The 15071-nt window shown below is 41.4% G+C and overlaps 1 protein-coding gene across 1 annotated transcript in view; it reads right to left on the bottom strand.

The window, feature by feature from the left end:
- Nucleotides 1-15071, bottom strand: part of TDRD12 (tudor domain containing 12) — a 119184-nt gene that overhangs the window by 44568 nt on the left and 59545 nt on the right. Inside the window, exons 19-22 of the mRNA XM_077831038.1 lie at nucleotides 11849-11966; nucleotides 6389-6528; nucleotides 6038-6258; nucleotides 5012-5111 (exon numbers count right to left, since the gene is read on the bottom strand). Of these exons, the coding sequence (XP_077687164.1) occupies nucleotides 5012-5111; nucleotides 6038-6258; nucleotides 6389-6528; nucleotides 11849-11966 (579 nt within the window). The remainder of the gene's footprint in view (nucleotides 1-5011; nucleotides 5112-6037; nucleotides 6259-6388; nucleotides 6529-11848; nucleotides 11967-15071) is intronic.

Here is a 15071-nt window from a genome sequence, read left to right as displayed (position 1 = left end):
TGCCTCTAATGTGGCCATCACTCAAGCACTTGAAACAACAGGAATGAGGTTCACTAACAAGCCTAGGCTTTTTGCAGCCTGTGCAAACTTTGAAACCTGGGGACACTGACACAGGCTCCGCTGGTACTAGGTGGGGTCTGGAGACTCATTGGACTGGAAAAAATTCACAGTGATTCTTCTCAGAAGTTCCTGATGAGACTTTAAAATCCTCTGGAATTAGAGAAGAGTCCAGAATCATTGAGTAATCAGGGAAGAAGAAAGGTTAGCAGAAGTATATGGATCCTCCTGTGGTGAAACTGGTTCCTTGGGCCCAGGCTCCTCCTGCACCATTAGCTTCTCAGGGGGAACAACATCTCTTCATATTTCCAATCTAGGTAGCGCTGGAAGCTGCTCTACTGAACACTCTGGAGACCTTCTCCTAGACTGAGCCTATGACTGAACCCTAGAAGAACAGGAAATACCCCAAGAGCTCCAAAATGGCCAAAGAGTAGAGCATGGGGGACCAACAAGCGCTGTGCCATGACTATCTGTCTCTGCTGAATTATCAGACCCAAGCCCGATGCTCTCCTTCTGCAGGCAGTCTAGCAGACTTGCTAGACCAACTGAGTCTAGTAGGAAATAGTGAGATAGTAGAGGACTTTGAGCCAGACTGCAAAGAGTCATCTCAATAACGAGCAAGCATCAGGGGCACAAAGCCTGCTGGGGTCACTCAGCAATCTAATTTAGCTGCAGCCTATTGTGAAGAGGCCACCATCGGTACCAAAGCAGGTGTAGTAATCAGTACCTCAAACAGTCCCAAGACACCGATGGCACACCATCATTAACCGGTGTCAGGAATTACCTCTCATACTCAGTGCCATGGTATAAGTTGGAGTCAGTACCCAACTGGAGTCCCAGTACCAAGGCTGTTAGTGCTGAGACAGAGGCAAAAGAATGTACCAGTGCCGTCACACTGTATACCAATGCCAAAGAAAGTGCCTGAGAAGCCGTAAACCCCTACAATACTTCTTGTCTGGAAGCAACATCTATACCACTAACAGTCTCATCAGAACTAAGACAGACAGACAGACCCGGTAACACAGGAGACAATGCAATGGGCTCCTGTACCACAAGAGAGTTTGGAATGGAGAGGCAAAGCAAACCTTAGCTGCATTTTAAGCTTACAGGGTTGGCAACACCAATAATGTCTGCCCCAAAACAGAATCCATTCTAAGGGGAACCAACAGCTATCCTGAAAACAGTACTGAAAACAACAGTATGGCACAGATCCTCCTGCCACCATAATGGGGAAACATGGGTTGACAGCTCAGCTCTACCCTTGGTACCTGAAGAGTCTCAGTAATGTTCTGAGTCCTTTTATTGAAGAAGAGGAGGAGTTCTCTTCATGTATACCATTCAAAAATGCCTCTCATGTTATGGAATGGAGGAAAAAACAGCAAATTAGTAGTCATTTCTATGGATAGGAATGCTCATTATTACTGCATACAACATGCATTGATCTAACCAGCAATTATACTGGACAAGACATACTGGTTTGTCCTGTGTCCCCTTTTTCAGGGAGGCCCTGGAGAGGAAAACCAACCTCTCTCTCTCTGGCGAAGAGTCCAATTCCAGGGGGAGTGTATTAGAGACAACCACAGCCACACTTACTGTCTGCAGACAGGCGGGGATCAAAGTGTTTACTCTAGGGCCCAGAAGTCGAGGCAGGATCATTGCCTTCTCCCCAGGTGATGTTTAAGGTGCAGGTCTCTGGAAATCTGCTTTCTTTTCTTGAAAGAGGGGCAGTCATTGAACCTTTCAATGTGTCCCTCATCAAGACAAAAAAGGCAGCACATATGGAACTCACTATTCGGGATGGACACCCCACACAATGCTCAGTACTTAAAGCTCAGCAAGTGCTGCATGCCACCAATGCATAACACCAAAATTAACTATATAATAACATACAGTAAAAAATAAGAACTAAAAAACCAAAAGTGTACTAACTATTTGCCAACCATGTAGAACGCTAAACTGACAGACTATGCACAAAAAGCCCATGAGGAAAACTTCAGGGGGAGCTCAGACTCAGGCCATGGGTAATGAGAATAAAATAGAGAGTCGGGGAGGCACTGCCCCAATATCACCTCAGAAGGAGCCAGAAGGATGTCAGGATGCATGCACTGCCCTGACAGGTAATGCTGCGAAAACCTTCAGCTCCAGCACATGGGATGCACAAATATCCCTGAGTGGAAAAAATGTGTTTAACCATTCAAAAAAGAATCTCAGGTACTTCCTGTGGACCAGATAGATGTCAATGTGGAAATCCGTCCTGTAAAGTACAGAGCCATAACCCAATTAGTTCTAAGCCTTTTGACTGAAAAGGCCCAATTTTGGAAGTCCTTGCCTTTCTGATCCTTTTGCAGGACCTGGTCTTTTACTGGATACTACTAAAGATCCTGAGGTCAGATGTGCCTAAAATTGTTCAAGACTATAGGGGATACTTGGTAGTGCTTCTCTACTGGCTGAGGGCTGGAGGGGAATAAGGCTAGAGAGTGCCACAGTCCCCTTCACTAGGTCCATTATACCCCTCATTAACTGGAGAAAAATTCTTGATAGCACTGAGGATGTCAAATTTTCTCATGGTTCACCATCGTCTGGATGTTCCAGGTTTTGTCTATCTTTGTAAGCAAGTCCTGGAAGGTCTTAAAATGATATATGGTTGATGTCAGGGCCAAAGTGAGTGCTTCATCAGGAGAATACGAAGACCCCTTTGGTAGAGAAGGTAGTTGGTGTTCATCTGCACCACCACAAGGTTCTTAGACACATGCTACAGTTCCTGACAATGTAGGGAAGGAGGAGTGACTGGGAGTTGGCAAGGTGAAGTTTACCTCCAGGAAAATCAGTGCCATTAGCTGCAAATCTAGTGCTGGGAGTAACTTTTTACCGTTAAATATGATAGAATACTTATCAGACGGAAGCAAAAGAACCATGATTGCAAATCTAACCTGAATACAATTCTCCAAAGGGAATTATTATCAAATAACTAGTAACAGTCATTCAAAGCAGAAGACCCTGATGTCTCTTCAGGTTTGGGTGCGACTTTTATGGACCGCTCACGTAGATATAATCTGAGACTCACGTATGCCCATTTTCTGGAGCAAAAAGCAATGGCAGATTGAGCACTTATCAGGGATTGTCCTACTTGAGGAAGAATAGGCATCTATCTGCTGTACTATCATCTAAGGCCATAAGACCACTGCATGATGGACAGGGTTTAAATCCTGGGGATTTATATCCATCCTGATGGCATTTGGTGCCAAGTGCCTCACACCACTGTAAAGGGGCTCTTCCCCATCTTTTTCCTGACAGAGTGGCACAGCTGCTCTGCCCTTTATGCCCTCACACAGGAGCATGAAATGGAACAGGGCATATGTGCAGCTCAGATAGACGGCAACTCAGAAAAGATTCCAAGCTCATGTACATTTAAAGAAGAATTTTTATTTTCAGTAGTCTCCCACAGGGCCTCATCTAAGCAAGGCTGGGAACCTCATTTTTAGGATGAGGCATGCCACCAAATCCGACTTTGAGAAGACCTTCCAAATGTCAGAACCTTGGAGGATTACTGGTTTGAAGTCCTTTTGGGGATTTCTAGCTACTGTATTGGGGGAATATCTGCCATCTACTCTGATATGGTCCTGGCCACACGTATGTCAAGATGGATAATAAAACTCAGAAGTCTGGTTTTAGAAGTCTGGTCCACCTTCCTGTCTAATGGGTCTTTAGAGGTGCTGTGCTGGGGCCAGCTAATGGGAGTGACCCCATAATTTCTCTATTTCTCCAAGATGTGGTACAATTTCCTTAGCTTACTTGGAGTGACCATCTTGTATCCATGAATAATCACATTAACTGTTTCAATTACAGTAATAGCTTCTTTTCATCCAGCAACAAGCACAATCTCCCCCACTGAACTTAATTTCTGGTTTGGAAAGCTGAGGCTATTTTAGTGCAGCAAGCCCAGATTCTGGCACAAACTAATACGACAATGGCAATGAAGAATTAAGTTCCTTATTCAAAAGAATGCTGACGTGTAAAGAGCTCCACCAAGCACGTAGTTTGAATAATGGCTAAAAGGTAGAAATGGAAAAAAAAAAACCCCACAGTAGTAATACAGCATCGGCAGTCCTTTATAGGACTCCTGTTTCCTTTATCCAATGGGTTAGGAATGAGGCCTCATTTTCTAAAAGGCCTAAAATAGAATGGCCTCAACACAGGAGGCCCGAATCTTTATTTTTCTCATTGCAGACCCCTTCATTGATAATAAAAGCCACAGGTGAACTTTGAGGATGCTCACAAGACCCACCTTCACTTCAGACTAAGGGCTTGTCTACACTTGAAATGCTACAGCTGCACCACAGCAGCTGTGCTACTGTACCACTTGAATACAGACACTCACTACAGTGAAGGGAGGGGTACTCCCACCAGCATAGTTCGTCCACCTCCCTGAGATGCAGTAGCAATGCTGACAGAAGAATTCTTCCATCGACTTTGCACAGTCTACCCTGGGGGTTAGGTTGTTTTAAATACATTGGGGGGGGAGGGGGATTTTTTAACACACCCGAGCAATACAGCTGGATCAATTTAACTTTTTGGCATAGACCTGGCCTAAGACTGTCACACTGATTACCTCTACTGCAAACCCTTCAGGTGAGCAGGACACGCCATCCACCACAAACAGATGAGGGTTATTACTGTGGGCTTAAGCAGTCACTGGAATTGAGAGCATTTTTTGCCCTTCTTTTTCTTCTGTGAATATTGTTGTGAACAGCAGCAGTCAAGACCACCTGTTCACTTCCCTGAGCTAAAGAAAGAAATTAGGACAGAAAGGAGAGCTATGGGGGATAGAACGCACAAGGGACCAAATATACATGTTATTCTGTTGATGCTGTTAATTGTCAAATCATAAGAGTGCCAACTAGCCATCAAACCTGAGTACTGTCAGAGTTAAACAAGATAAATTCTAATAACTTACTGTGACACATCCAGCCATTGGTATAGTGTTATCTGACATCTTTTGGGGTAAGTCTATTTGTAAGTGAACTCGATGACGATCTGGACATATTCTCATATCCCTGCATATTCACATTATAAGAAAAACAGTTTAAAGAACAAGATGGAGAACTCAAAAGGTAGTATACTGAAATAGTTTAGACCACCATTTCAGGAAAGCTTAAAAACTCTAAAATTTTGTAAAAACCATAACTGAGACAGAAGCTTACCAAGAAATATGAGGAACAACAAACTTGGGGCGGGGGGAGGGGGGGCGAGACGACGAGTAGAGATTTCAGAAATGTGATGTGGAACTCAACAGCAGCAGAAAAAACAAGCACTAAAATGAAAATTCACTACTGAGGGTTATTTATTTTTACTATCTGATTTGTGATATGACCCAACTGCAATAGGCACTACATATTAATCCATTAATGTGCATGCACATTGAACCTCTCCTCAATCCACCAAAGCAAGAGAGAAGATAATTTTCAAAAGTTCAATTTACTTGAAGAGGTCATTTTAGCAAAGACTGAAGAATTACTGGTGTTGATTAGTCATCACAAATGTACTCTCAGACTTAACTATTTTAAAAAATCAATAATACTGATCATTACTACAAGAAAAATATCACAAAGGGCTGTAATGAAAGAATCCACCAGTTCTTTGCTCTTCAATGAGCTAACCACCAACATTTTAACAGTTATTTTCCAGAAGGAAAATAGATTTATTACACAACCCCTTCACTATCAGAGGAAAACTAGTTGGCAGGCAGGGAAGTAATGTTATAACTTCCAAAGATATCTGCTGTCCTGTGGAGGCACATGAACACTTTTTACTGTTAAATATGATAGAATGCTTATCACCAGATGGAAGCAAAAGAACCATGACTGCAAATCTAACCTGAATACAATTCTCCAAAGGGAATTATTATCAAACAACTAGTAACAGTCATTCAAAGCAGAAGACATTAAGTAAACTTGTTAGCATAAACTTGATATTTTCTTACTTGCAAACACCAGATCTTTTAAGGTACTGACAAAGAGGCCTTGCAAGTTTCATATCTTCTTTAGCCTCAAGCACCCCCGCTGTAAAGTCACACAGTTCCGGTGGAATTTTAGCTTCTGTGTGTTCTAAATAACGCAGTACACCAACTGCATGGCATCCATTTCTTTCTGTCAGCAATAAGATTGATTTTGCCTTTGTATATACTTGCTCTACAGAGGAACCCTTCAGCAAAAGTGGAAGAAATTTATTTTTAGGCTTTAGAAGTTCTTCAATAGTCATGTGGCAAAATGTTACTGTTAATAAATGAATGCTAGCCAGCAAAAGTAAAATGCCCACTAAAAGCCACTCAAACCTGTTCTAGTACATTCTGGAAGTTATCAGACATGCTGTGTAAGCGCACACCAAAGACTCTTGGAGAAGCAGGAAAACTAAAATGAACCACACAAGTTGCATCAGTAATTCCCAAGGACGGCATGCAGTCATCAGTTAAAACTGTAAAAGAAAAAAATTTGAAATATACACATCATGCGTAAGTACTATAAAATATTACAGAAAAAGGCACATTACTTAATAGTAATTGTGTTTGTTATAGCTGTTCTCTCCCTCATCCTCTATGTTATGACTAGTTTTCAAGAATCTGAAGGTAAAAGGTTTTTCTGTCTTCCATAAACATTCTTACAACAGGTATTACTTAAACCCTTTGCTCTCAGTCAAGAAACTTTACACACACCAAAAAATAAGAACACAGGATAGAGGAAGAGGTGACAAATTTTTATCACAGGTAATTTTAGTATGTTAAGATGTGTCTTCTCTTTTTCCATTCAACAGACCAATTCCTTACCCTGAACTTATATAAAAGAATAGTAACGAGGAGGAGGAGGAAGAGGTCACTGTATTATGCTGTTTGCAACAAATGATCTAAGAGCAGAAATCATATAAAGTAAAATGGATGACAAACAGATCTTCATGAAGACATTTACAGAACAGCTTCAAGAAAATAAAATAGATAATCCAATACCAGAGGTGCTGAACAATGCCCAGGGTTTAACCCTTCTGCATCCCCAGAAAAGGTGTCTCAATTAGAAACAACAAGGTGGGTGAAGTAATATCTTTTATTGGACCAACCTTTTACCTCACCCACCCAGCTTGTCCTTCCAATATCCTGGGGCAATACACTGCTACAACAACATTGCAAACAATCAAACTGAAGCAGCAGTTTTTCAGCTTGATGTTTTTGAACTTCAACACATTTCCTCCAAATTTACAGCACAGTAATTACAAAAACAGTTTAGCCCAAAATAAAGCACAGACCCACGGGATCCATTGTTCCAGGGGAGTTCACAAAGAGGACCTCAAAAGAGAAACTGTCTTAAGGAAACAGGAAACATATATGTACAAAGTACAATAAACTAAACTCTAAACTCATATCCGTGAAGTGAAAACTGAATGTGGAAGTGGCTTGCATTGAGGTCTTTCAAATGCTGCAAGAGGGAATTAACAGACAGGAGATATAGGTTATTTATGCTGTAAGGTCTACTATACACCAACGAAAGAAAGCTTCCCAAGTCAGTTGGTACATAAGCTGGTACATGGTAGACTTCTTCATAGGTATTAAAAAGAATGGCATCAGCTTCTGGTGATTAACCAAATTCTACAACATCTCAAATACTGTGCAGCTAGGCTCCATCTTTTGACACCCAAATATTGAAGAGGGAGCTCCTGAAGGAGGCTGAGAAAAACCGGCATTTTCATGACTCATTTTCCAATTTATCAGATCCTAAAAGACATCTTTAACTGTTATGGAAAAAAAAGGTTTCCAAAGTCAGCACTGAGCATTGACAATTATTCTATCCTTGTTAGCATAGATCTTCCTCACAATTCAAGCAAAAAGTGAGTAAAGAGGAAGCTATGAAAAAGATACTACAATGAAAAGGAGAAGGCATCTGTGAGAGATGTTTCTCTCAGTGCCTGGAACAAGAGCTGGTAATCTTTTCGTTGGATTGAAAGGCAAAAAGATTCACCTGAGATATGTCCCACACAGATGTTATCATCTGAAATGGTCACTTATGTATCTGCCACTCATCCTGAGACATGATGCAACTACAGTCTATCAGTATGAGGGTTCACCATTCCATTAGAATGAACAATTTTTTGCTAACTCAAGAATAAAATTTTATTGCTTCTGATCTTAGCTTTTTATACCGGCTTGATGTATCTCACCCCATCCTGTTTTTGTTACATTCCAGTTCAATTGTGGAATAGTTTGAGTTTTTGGAAAACACTTTCTTGGCAGCTGCTTTGCATGTGACAGTTAATGCTTAAACTCCTTTTTAAAATATTTTCTGTGATGGACACCCATCTAGGTTCAACATCTGGGCAATCAGGAAGCTTGATGAAATATGAATGTTCTTTGGGAATGCTAAGTCGATTCTGGTGCTAGAAATTCCTGCTCTGAAGAAGAAAAAATTGCAGCAGTCTTTGAGGAAGTTCCTATGTGTCTGTGCCCTAAAAGAAAGCTATCATCATGAAGAGGTGTAGCAACTGTCGCTTTTAGAAATTTGTAGACAAAATGGGAATCACTCTGACATACACCTGTATTTCTTCTATTTTTGAATGCAAGTTCTTGTTTCCCCTTTTCGCTCACTCCCTCCCCCTCAAAGTCCAAAACAAACAAAGAAAACCTCAAACAAACCAAAACCTGCACTTAGAGGTTGAGTTGATCTTGACATGTCTAACATGAGCTTTTCTACAAGTACATGACCATTTCAACCAAGAAAGTTTTGATCGAAAAGCAAACATCAATGGCAATGGTAAATTTGGTTACCCTTTTCTCAGTCACAAGAGCATGATCACAGAACTTGGAAAACAGATGCTGGGACTGAAAGGAAGCCCAAGGTTAACTTTTGTTACCTATCAGAAAATGAGGAAATATAAGACCATTTGGAGAGAATGAAATGAATGTAACAACTTCAGATCTACGGAGAACAGGTAATTATCTGGGTCACTTTTAGGCATAAGCGACAGGGTGCTGGGCAAAGGATTGCTGATTCAGAGCTGGCTTGAGATAACCTGGCCCTAATTAGGGAAGCAGGGACAGCTGTTACCTAATTAGCCTGGGGCTATGTAAAAGCCGCAGGGGAAGAAAGTCAAAGGGGGAGCAGAAAGAAAGGGAAAAGACAGGGAGTGGAAGCAGGGAGGTAGCTCTTCCCTCCTTCCCGCCTCCAGATGGTGAAAGATCAACTGTACACGGTGAAGCGGTGGTGGGAACAAGCCTGTGAATAAACTGCACCAGGGGTTACTAACCCCCGGGTCTCAGACTTGGTGGACCTAGCAGAGCTCAGCTACAGCATACTAATTGAAAAGTGACTAGTGTAAGACTGGATGAAAGTCTCTGGTCATCTCTGCTTCCACAAATAATCCAGAGTAAATAAAAAAAACATTCTTCTGAAGGCACACGAGATGATATTCAAAAATTTTGGAAGTTCTGAATGGCCTGGAAAATTGCAAAACATTTCTTTGCAATGGAGGATAGAGACGATGAGCTAAAAAAGAAGTGGGGTGATTCTCTTGCATCTCAATTGGATATTATCTGAAAATTACTTTCTGCGCCCATCTGTTTTGAGTTTTAGTGGTCAGAATATCAAGAAATATGTTAGACATCGCCTAATGGGGAAAGGCTACAGGGTTAGAGTCTCATTTTCTTTGGTGGGCACTGAATTCTGGTTCTCCACTCAGGGAGACTGCAGAAGCATAGTATTTTTCAATCCAGAGATCTGAGAGAAATGAAGAATTTGAAGATTGATAATCATAAACCTAATATCTGAACCTGGATTGTTGAATTCTGATATCCTGGTTGGTATGAGGCAAGATCCTCTCAAACTATGAGGAGTTTCCAAGTGTCTTTACTATGGATCCCTCAACTGCCGTAAAAGACACTTGAGAAAGAGTCAATCTAGATCAGAGGTGGGCAAACTACGGCCCGCAGGACCGTCCTGTCCGGCTCCTCAGCTCCTGGCCGGGGAGGCTAGCCCCCGACCCCTCTCCCACTGTTCCCCTCCCCCGCAGCCTCAGGAGCACAGCAGCATGGCTAGCTCCAGTATGGTAAGAGAACGGGAGGTCCCGGGGGGCAGTCAGGGGACAGGGAGCAGGGGGCAGTTGGATGGGGCGGGGGGGCTGGATAGGTGTGCGAGTCCCGGGGTGTCTGTTAGGGGGAATGGGTGTGGATAGGGTCAGGGCAGTTAGGAGACAGGGACCTGGGGGGCAGTTGGATAGGCGGGGCAGTCAGGGGACAGGGAGAAGGGGCAGCAGGATAGAGGGTGGGGTCCCAAGAGGGGGCAGGAAGCGGGAAGGGGCGGATAAAGGGTACAGGCCAGGCTGTTTGGAGAGAGACAGCCTTCCCTACCCGGCCCTCCATATAGTTTTGTAACCCTGATGTGGCCCTTGGGCCAAGAAGTTTGCCCATCCCTGATCTAGATGGAAGTCAGTTCCAATTCATCAGTGCACTACTGACAAAGATTTATTGGGAAAAGCAAGTCACACTGCAGCAAGTATCAGATACTTAAATGATTTTACAAGACTTTTGATATCGAAATTTTAGTCATGAAAGCATCACCCTGGAAGAGACTACATTGTTCTTGGAAGCCAGCAACTGCCAAATACAAATCTCTTATAAAAACATTTTATGTCTTTCAGGACTCCAGAACCATTAAGCAGAAAGAGAATGTGTTTGGAAAAGATACTATTTTCAGAGTAGAAGAAAAGCAAGGATATTCATCCCATTTTACAGGTATAGTTGACAAGACATTTTACCAGTTAATCTTTACTTGTCTTAATGAAGCCACACAGTAAATTATCTTCTCGAGTATATGAAAATATAGCTTTGTAATCCTTTATTTTCAAAGGTGTGCTTTCGAGAATGCATAGGATTCTGACTGTCAAATTGCTTGATGTCCAAATGACTGATTTTTCCCTCTGTTAAAATAAAGTGTGGAGACAACCACTGAAGCCCAGATGCAAGCCAGGAAATCAAAAGGACAAGCTTTTGTATGAGCACTGGCAACCAGGCTCAGCATAGACCACTATGAAAATTTTGTAATACATAAATGGCTAAGACGACTGCTCTAAAAATGCAGGGGAAAAAGACTTCAACTTTAAGACAATAAGAATAAGTACACTATAAAAAGTTGTCCAGCAGTGAAACAAAAGGGACAAAGGGAAGAAAAGTTCCTCCTGGCCCCAAGTTGTGACTCTACCAAAGAACTTCCCTAGCTTGAAGAAAAGGAGTACTTGTGGCACCTTAGAGACTAACCAATTTATTTGAGCATAAGCTTTCGTAAGCTAAGCTTATGCTCAAATAAATTGGTTAGTCTCTAAGGTGCCACAAGTACTCCTTTTCTTTTTCCGAACACAGACTAACACGGCTGTTACTCTGATCCCTAGCTTGAGTTAGCTTCACTGAAAACGAGGCAGCTTTTATCTGAGTTACTAATCCACACCAGACTGCCAAAATTCAGAGCCAGTTGCCTCCTGTAGAAAAACTGGCATAACCTAGCAATGAGTATTTAGAGTGGTGCATGATCCACACACAGAAAGTGACATATAGCCAAGAATTGGCAAATGAAACTTTTAGCGGCATTCTTAAGCTGCTTTCTCATTTTAGTAACATAAGTAAATTAAACATTTATCCATGAGTTCTTATACAGAGTCAACAACTGTGAAATACCACTGTCTAGAGACATATTCTTTAAAAACAACGTTACAGCAAAGACCCCAAAAATTTTTAAATGACAAACTCAAAAAGGAATGTACTTACCTAACACAACATGGGTGCCAGAACTAAATTTTTTTTTCCATTGCTCTACGGCATATTTGAAATGAAATTCAATTTGTTTGTGAACTTTCAAGCAGAATATGGAACTACTCTCCACTGCCTAATGATGAAACATAAAAGAGTTATGAGTTTTTCCAGAAATATACTACACAAATGAAATCTGATTACCAACTATTACTCTAGCTGAAACAAAATGTTCTTGTGCTACTGGTACATTACATACCTCCTGGGGTCATATGTAGAAGGGGTACCCACAAAATCTTCTATTTAGAAATAATTCTGCTTTGTAACTAACTTCAATCATTCTTTAGTTTAATATTTTTAGGTAAACAGGCTTTTTGTTTATTAAAATAAACGTGGTGTTTTTCTTATTTAAAGTCAATCCTGTGATATAAAAATGCTCAGAATTCTATTTAAATGTTTTTGTGAAGAAATGGGCTGTCTTACCAACTAAAATGTCTGATGGTTTTTGAGTGCATGGGTAACCCAAAAATAGCTTCTACAGAAGATTTCAACTTTCTGTGGACTTAGTCCTCCATTCTGATTAGAGCTAGAAAAAAATCTCTCAAATAAATTATCAAAAGTATTCAAAAATTGCATCCTGTGCATGTACATGATTTTCTGCTACTAATATGTTAACAATTTTTCAGATATATTAATGCTCATGAGATGTATAACATCTTGAAATATTGAAATAAATGATACTGTTTTCATCTGTAATTATTACACATTCAGATTTTTTCCTTTCAAACTCTACTGAGTCAAAAGGAACACACTGCTACTTTTTGATACCTCAAGGCACAGATGTGTCAAGTAATTTTCTGTCTAGACACTAATAAAACAAATGACTAATAGAGCCAGCTGCCAGAGGCCAAATGATTCAATCAGGAAAATGGATCTCTTTAAATAGCACGTTTTTAATAACTGAAATAATCAATTTTTAAAAAGGTGTCCTCTTGAATTAGTATTCCACTTCAACCTGTACTACAAAATTCTGTTTCAACATTTTTGCTAACAGTATTCCACTTAAAATATTTTTCAACTGATTTGGCACACATGGCTTAAAACACTTACTAGCAGTCAAACATGAAACTAAGGTGGCAAAAATAAAAGAACAATTAATGAAAAGTCACCTATTTGAAATGTCCTATCTCAACTACATAAAGCGTTAAAAGCTACTTTATACCTCCAAATTTCACGAAGATAGAGATTATGATTAAGTGATTAAGATCCTTGAGTGGATTACAGTTGCCACACCGTTGTTTTGTCTCAAATGTAGAGGTTATTTTCAAATGTAATAAGACCTGTGAAGCCACGCAATGACAGGTGGACTGCACTGGCCTAGGGGATATGATTTTTGACTGATACCTGAGAATTCTGACTGATTGTCAAGCTGAAACCTTAAACAAGGGTTTTAATGTTCTTGGGGAATGAGACAAACCAAAGCTACTTGGCTGGAAATATGAAGATAAAAATGTTTTGCTGGAGCTCAGAAAGGAATGCTATATGTGGATAAGTGTTCTTGTGCTTTTGCTATTTTTAGGCATTTTTTGAAATAGCAACTATGTACATACTGTAAATGAAATTACATACAAAAACTCCCTTGGAACAGTGTGTTGAGGTTTCAAAGTCAAACACAAAGAAGTGAAGATGTGGCAAAATTAAGGTTGCCTGTGTAAGGGAACCAGGTTTGTTGAGGCCACACGGGGAATATCAGGATAACTTTGGACTTTTCCAGTCTGATCTTGTGAAGCACCCACGCCAGGAGCGGGGTGGGGGGAAAGGTATAGGAGGGGAGCATCCCATTTGATAAGAAAGGTATCACCTAATGAGTGAAGGCCCAGCCCTGCTCTGGAGCAAAACTGAGGACATTCAGTGTTCTGTGCAGTTGCAAAAAGCTCTACTGTTGGTAACTCCCAATGCTTGAATACACTGTGTAGCACACATGTGTCCAGTTCCCACTCACGGTCCTGAGAAAAATTCCTGCTTAGTGCATTTGCTGCGGTGTTTTGGCATCCACGTAGGTATGATGTTATGATATGGATATTGTGTGTGATGCACCAGTGCCAAAACTGCATGACTTCTATGCACAGGCAGTGTGAGAGTGCTGCCCCCCGCCCCTTATCTGTTTTACATAAAATGTGCATGCCAAGTTGTCTGTGAGGACTTATATGGTTTTGTCTTTGGTGATGGGTAAGAAGAGGGAGTACACATTGTGAACAGCTCATAGTTCTAAAATATTTATGTGCAGAAGGGACTTAACGGCCCTGGATAGAATGAGAGTTCAGATGTGCTCCCCAACCTAGGAGTGGTGTACAAAAGGCACCCCATGCAGACGTGTCTGGTTGTGTCCACCAGAGTTGGGAATATTTTATCTTGTTTGGCCTTGTGAGGTGTTCGTTTATATTGTGCCTGTGTGGGATAAAGGTCGTCTGGAGCCAGGATTGTAGATACTATATGTGTAGTCTTGCATGCTTGACAATGAAAGTCATGGCCACTATGTGGCCCATCAGTTGCAGACAAGTCCTGGCAGTTACCTGCAGACTGTTTAGTGTTGTGGAGATCAGATTGGTGAAAGTTAGGAATTGTTGCTGTGGTACAGAGGGCGTCACCTGAGGAGAACTGAGGTAGGCTCCAATTAATTCTAGTTCTTGCACTAGCAGTAGTGTTGTTATGGACTGCCAGATTGGTTAAAAAGGAGTTAAACGATCTCCGAATGGTTGGGAGATGATCAGTGGTTCCAACACTAAAAGAAGTGGGGAATCTTGGACCCTCAAACCAAAGTCTCGAATTTGCCGTCTAGATGCGGGGTGTTGAGACGTAGCAGACGGCGGTGGGAGTTGTCGCCTCCCCGTAGGTCTCTCTTTTCGGCCCTGTTGTTAATATTGTCTGTGGGGCTGTGTATAAGAAGTGAACCGGAATCTCTATGGGTTATACTATTTACCCTGTCTTTTCTTGGTCCCAGGTATATAGAAGCCTAGGGATCTCAGTGTCGCCCTCGATTCCTTGAGCATGTGAAGAGACTCATCTGTTTTGGCTGCAAAGAGTTTTGGTCCTTCAAATGGCAGATCTTCCAGCACTGATGGCACCTCTCTGGGAAATCCAGAAAGATATAACCAAGAAGCCCTTCGCATCACTTCTGCAGTGGTTACGGACCTGGCTGCCATGTCTACAGAATCCAGGATGGCCTGTAATGCACTCCTGG

This window comes from Eretmochelys imbricata, chromosome 12 (genome assembly GCF_965152235.1).
Source record: "Eretmochelys imbricata isolate rEreImb1 chromosome 12, rEreImb1.hap1, whole genome shotgun sequence".
NCBI lineage: Eukaryota > Metazoa > Chordata > Testudines > Cheloniidae > Eretmochelys > Eretmochelys imbricata.
The sequence above is the reverse complement of the archived record's forward strand: the minus strand, read 5'-3'. Positions and strand labels throughout refer to the sequence as shown.